This window comes from Cupressus sempervirens, chromosome 5, assembly GCF_028749045.1.
Source record: "Cupressus sempervirens isolate cs-2001-9-10 chromosome 5, ASM2874904v1, whole genome shotgun sequence".
Taxonomy (NCBI): domain Eukaryota; kingdom Viridiplantae; phylum Streptophyta; class Pinopsida; order Cupressales; family Cupressaceae; genus Cupressus; species Cupressus sempervirens.
In genome coordinates, this window is record NC_143122.1 from 1041593331 (window position 1) to 1041597301 (window position 3971).

The 3971-nt window shown below is 29.2% G+C and overlaps 1 protein-coding gene across 1 annotated transcript; it reads left to right on the forward strand.

Moving 5' to 3' along the window:
• Positions 1 to 1694: 1694 nt before the first annotated feature.
• LOC149559500 (BTB/POZ domain-containing protein POB1-like) lies at positions 1695 to 3690 on the forward strand. Its single transcript, XM_089831463.1, has 5 exons — positions 1695 to 1863; positions 1960 to 2066; positions 2252 to 2315; positions 2408 to 2684; positions 2895 to 3690. Exons 1-5 carry the CDS (start codon positions 1695 to 1697, stop codon positions 3688 to 3690), a joined length of 1413 nt encoding a protein of 470 aa, XP_089687589.1.
• The last annotated feature ends 281 nt before the right edge of the window (positions 3691 to 3971 follow it).

A 3971-nucleotide genomic window follows, 5' to 3' on the forward strand; every position in this document is an offset into this window, starting at 1 on the left:
AGTTGTCTTAGAATGGTTGCCATATTTGATTGTGTATAATTTTTTACCATCAACATTTCAGATCATACTACATGATCCATCATCAGGATGCAAGAGAACATGAAGATCAAAAAATATTGTTCTTTATGTTCTCTTGCATCCTAATGATGGATCATGTAGTATGATCCGAAACATTGATGGTAAAAAACTATACACAATCAAATCCAGAAATTAAAACTCATGTATCTAACTATTTTATATCTACTTGTTACATTGAACACTATATATGTTTAGTTCTATTTTATTTCTTGAAATATCTTTAAAAAGAATTAGATATTTATAATATTTCTATTAAATAAAATAGTATCATTATACATTTCAACTTGGGTGATATGTGAAGCTGCATCATGTAATCGTATGACGCATTAAAAAGTTCAAACCTAATTATAGGTCAGAAGATCCCTAATTTCAAAACATATCCAACCACAATAAATGTTTTGACAAGTTGAAATGAATGTCAAATTAGTGGCTTCGTGGCTTCTTCATATTTTTTCATATCCTTACAGCTCTCTTGTCTTGATGATGGTTCACAGAGTGTGACCTAAAACATTGGCTAAAAAAATGCACACAATCTAGACGAAGAAGAAAAGAAAAAGGTTACTACTATGGATTGTGGAAACACACATGCAACAATTTAGTTGTCTTAGAATGGTTGCCATATTTTATATTTTAATTTTTATATATTCATTTCAATACCATCATTGGATACTGAGGAATATAGAAGATTTCTAGTCATCTTAGGTTCATTTTGGTACTATCATTAGATTTTATATCTTAGGTTTTTGCAAGTTCATTTTGACACTATCATTAGATTTTGAGAGGACATAGAAGAATTCTAGTCATCTCCTCTAGTTTGTGTAATAGTTTACCAACTTTTGGTCTTGGTTGTTAACTACTGCTCAAGACATGCAACCTATGTATAAACAATTCTATTATTCTAAATGTTTTTATGTATAATTCATAAAATCATTATTACAAATATACATCCATTGACCAAAACACATTGTCAACGATAGTCTTACTCCCTTTCTACCATAAAAAATGACAATCAATTCTTAAGAATCAAAGTTAATTGTCTTACATAATCATTCTTGAACTCAGTTATCTATCTAATTGTATTATTTAAACAATTAGATCTATAGTCTAATTTTTAATCTAAATTTATTTCTGTTTATTCAATCTAATAATATCTAACCTCTATCTTAAATATAGTCATACCTAATTCCCATTATTTTAAATTTGTTAAAAAAATATTTACCATTAAAAATATTAAATCTTCAAAAACGTTCTATTAATTGAATAAATATAAAATAAAATTATAAAAGTAATTATCTGTAATCAACAAAATCAAAGCTAAGACCAAATTTTTAAAAATATATATATATATATAACGCTGATTAATGTCATTTAGTAGAATTTTTAAATTAAAAACGAAGCTTTCCACTTCGAAACTCCAATAGTTACCACCAATTGACACATCCTTTATAGTTGAGGTACCATTACAGTGTCTATATATAGACTGAAATTCTCTACTTAATATAACGGTGCGCCTCTGGTTATTTCTACAAATAAACTTTGCATTTTTAGTTTCCCCTGAAAAGAGAGAAACCCAGATATTTTGTGATAACGCTTTTGAATTCACTATGGTTGAGATAATGGCAGTAGATCAAGAAGATTACTCGTTCGCCTTCAACAATGCGGCTTTTTCTGATCGTTTACTGCGAATTGAGATCATGTCTGACGTTGTTTATGATAGAGAAGAATTCTTTTCACACACATCAACACCTGATATTTTCAAAGACCCTTTCCATATATCTTCAGATGGTAACTAACATGTTTTTCTTCGCTTTCAATAGCATATAACCAAATAACGTATATGAGCTCGTCAATACTATTGTATTTGATATTTGTGGTCTACAGAAAATGATTTTACTACCGATATGGATTGCTTTAGTTCCTCAACCAAAGTTGTTAATGTGCATGTCAGCTCAGCAATTTTGGCTGCAAAAAGCCCATATTTTTACAATGTAAGAATGCTTCAACTCCTTAAGTGCAACACTGTCTCGATTCTATACTTTTCTTTAGTATCTAAAAATGATATTGGTTGATAAATTTAATTTAAAAATTATTTAGTTAAAATTTTACATAATGTCATAGTTTTACACTTCCATAAATATCTTCTACTTATCAAAATATTTCTTCTGAAATGAAGCTTTTCTCAAATGGTACAGCTGAATCTATACAAAGAGTAGTCACCCTTCATTTAAATAGCACAGGTACATTCATTTCAACAATTCTTTCCCTCAAACATGAATAATTACAAAGGTGTTCAAATTGCTAATATATAGAAAAAATTGGATGATTGCAGAAGAAGAGGCTTTTATGGATCTATTAAACTTTATGTATTGTGGAACACTCAAAAGTAGGACAACAATTGCATTGCTGGCTGTGTTGATAGTTGCCCATAAATTTGAGGTTGCATCATGTATCCATCATTGCATCAACGCCTTGAATCCGCCAATAACAGTGGAAAATGCATTACTTATCTTGGGCCTACCTTCTAATATGCACATAGTTGATGTAGTTCAACCATTGATAATTGCTGCAAAAAGATATCTTGAACAGAACTTTATGATGGTTAAAGGGTAAGTTTTCTTGAAAAAAAATAATATTAAGAAGTTAATATCTTAAATATACCAACAACATAAAGTTATTTTATCTCTTAAAGCATTGCATTTCATCTACCTCCATTGATATAAACATTTTATTTTATCTTCCATCAATATTTATAAGATTAATTTAAGTAAGAGGGACTAAGATCTAACATTGAACATTCAATATTGAAAATGTTACAGATTTGAAGGCGAAATAACTTTGCCCATTCTTCAAGAAATTTTGTCTACTGATAAGTTGAAAGTTAGATCAGAAGATATCCTTTATGATTTTGTCATGGAGTGGAGTAGAAAACATTATCCTAATGATGTTGAAAGGAGAGAAGTGTGGAACAAGAATCTAGTCTACTTGTTACATTTCCCCTACATGTCCAAAGAAAAGTTGAAAGAAATAATTTCAAGTAGAGAATTTGATTATGTGGGTACATTGAAACTAATTTTAGAAGCACTTCTTTACAAAGATGAAGCTTCATCTAGAAGGAAGAGTCACGTCTCACAAGAATTTCATCACAAGATGTTTTCTAAACGATCTTACATCAATAAACCTATTAGAATTGTGAAGATTGATGAACCTCACAAGGAGTGCATGATATTTTGGAATATTAAAAGAGACGATTGCTTAACATTGGTCGATAAACTAGACTTTTTAGCATCTCAACTTATCTACTTTGGAGGCCACTTATTTCTTCTAAAAGCATTTACTCCAAAGAATGAGGAAGGTTTCCCTATCTCCTTTGGACTATGTCTTCAAATGGCAAGTGATGCCAAGATTTCTATAGAGTATATATTTTCTTGTCGTTTAAATCCGACATGTAACTTTGTCATGAGGTCTCATGCCACTGAAAATCTAGATTACAAAAAGATAGTTGGTTCATCAGACCTTCTCAGCATGAAATGGTCAGAATTCATATCTAATGGTAATTCATACTTTATAGACAATGTTCTATACTTGCGTGTCCTACTTATTTTGAGGACATAGATTTTTTGGTTAAAATTGTTTAATTTTCATTATCACTTATTTTGCAATCAAACTTGCATATATGTTACTTTTCCCTCAAATAAAATGCACTATTTCCTCTAAAGGATTACACCTCTTTAAGAATATAATCATTATTTTATTTAGGTTAGATTTTGTAGTCCTTAAATAATCTTTTCCTTTTTTATAAATTAGATGATCTATTTATATTTGTCAAAAAGTAGAATATATATAGAACCCCCTTCCAATAAAAAATATATTTAATAATTATTATTTTTAAAGGT

Coding starts and splice junctions, on each gene's coding strand:
- LOC149559500 (XM_089831463.1), top strand. CDS start 1,695: ATGGCAGTAGATCAAGAAGATTACTCGTTCGCCTTCAACAATGCGGCT. Junction 1,864..1,959: donor TTTCCATATATCTTCAGATG/GTAACTAACATG, acceptor TGTGGTCTACAG/AAAATGATTTTACTACCGAT. Junction 2,316..2,407: donor CCTTCATTTAAATAGCACAG/GTACATTCATTT, acceptor GGATGATTGCAG/AAGAAGAGGCTTTTATGGAT.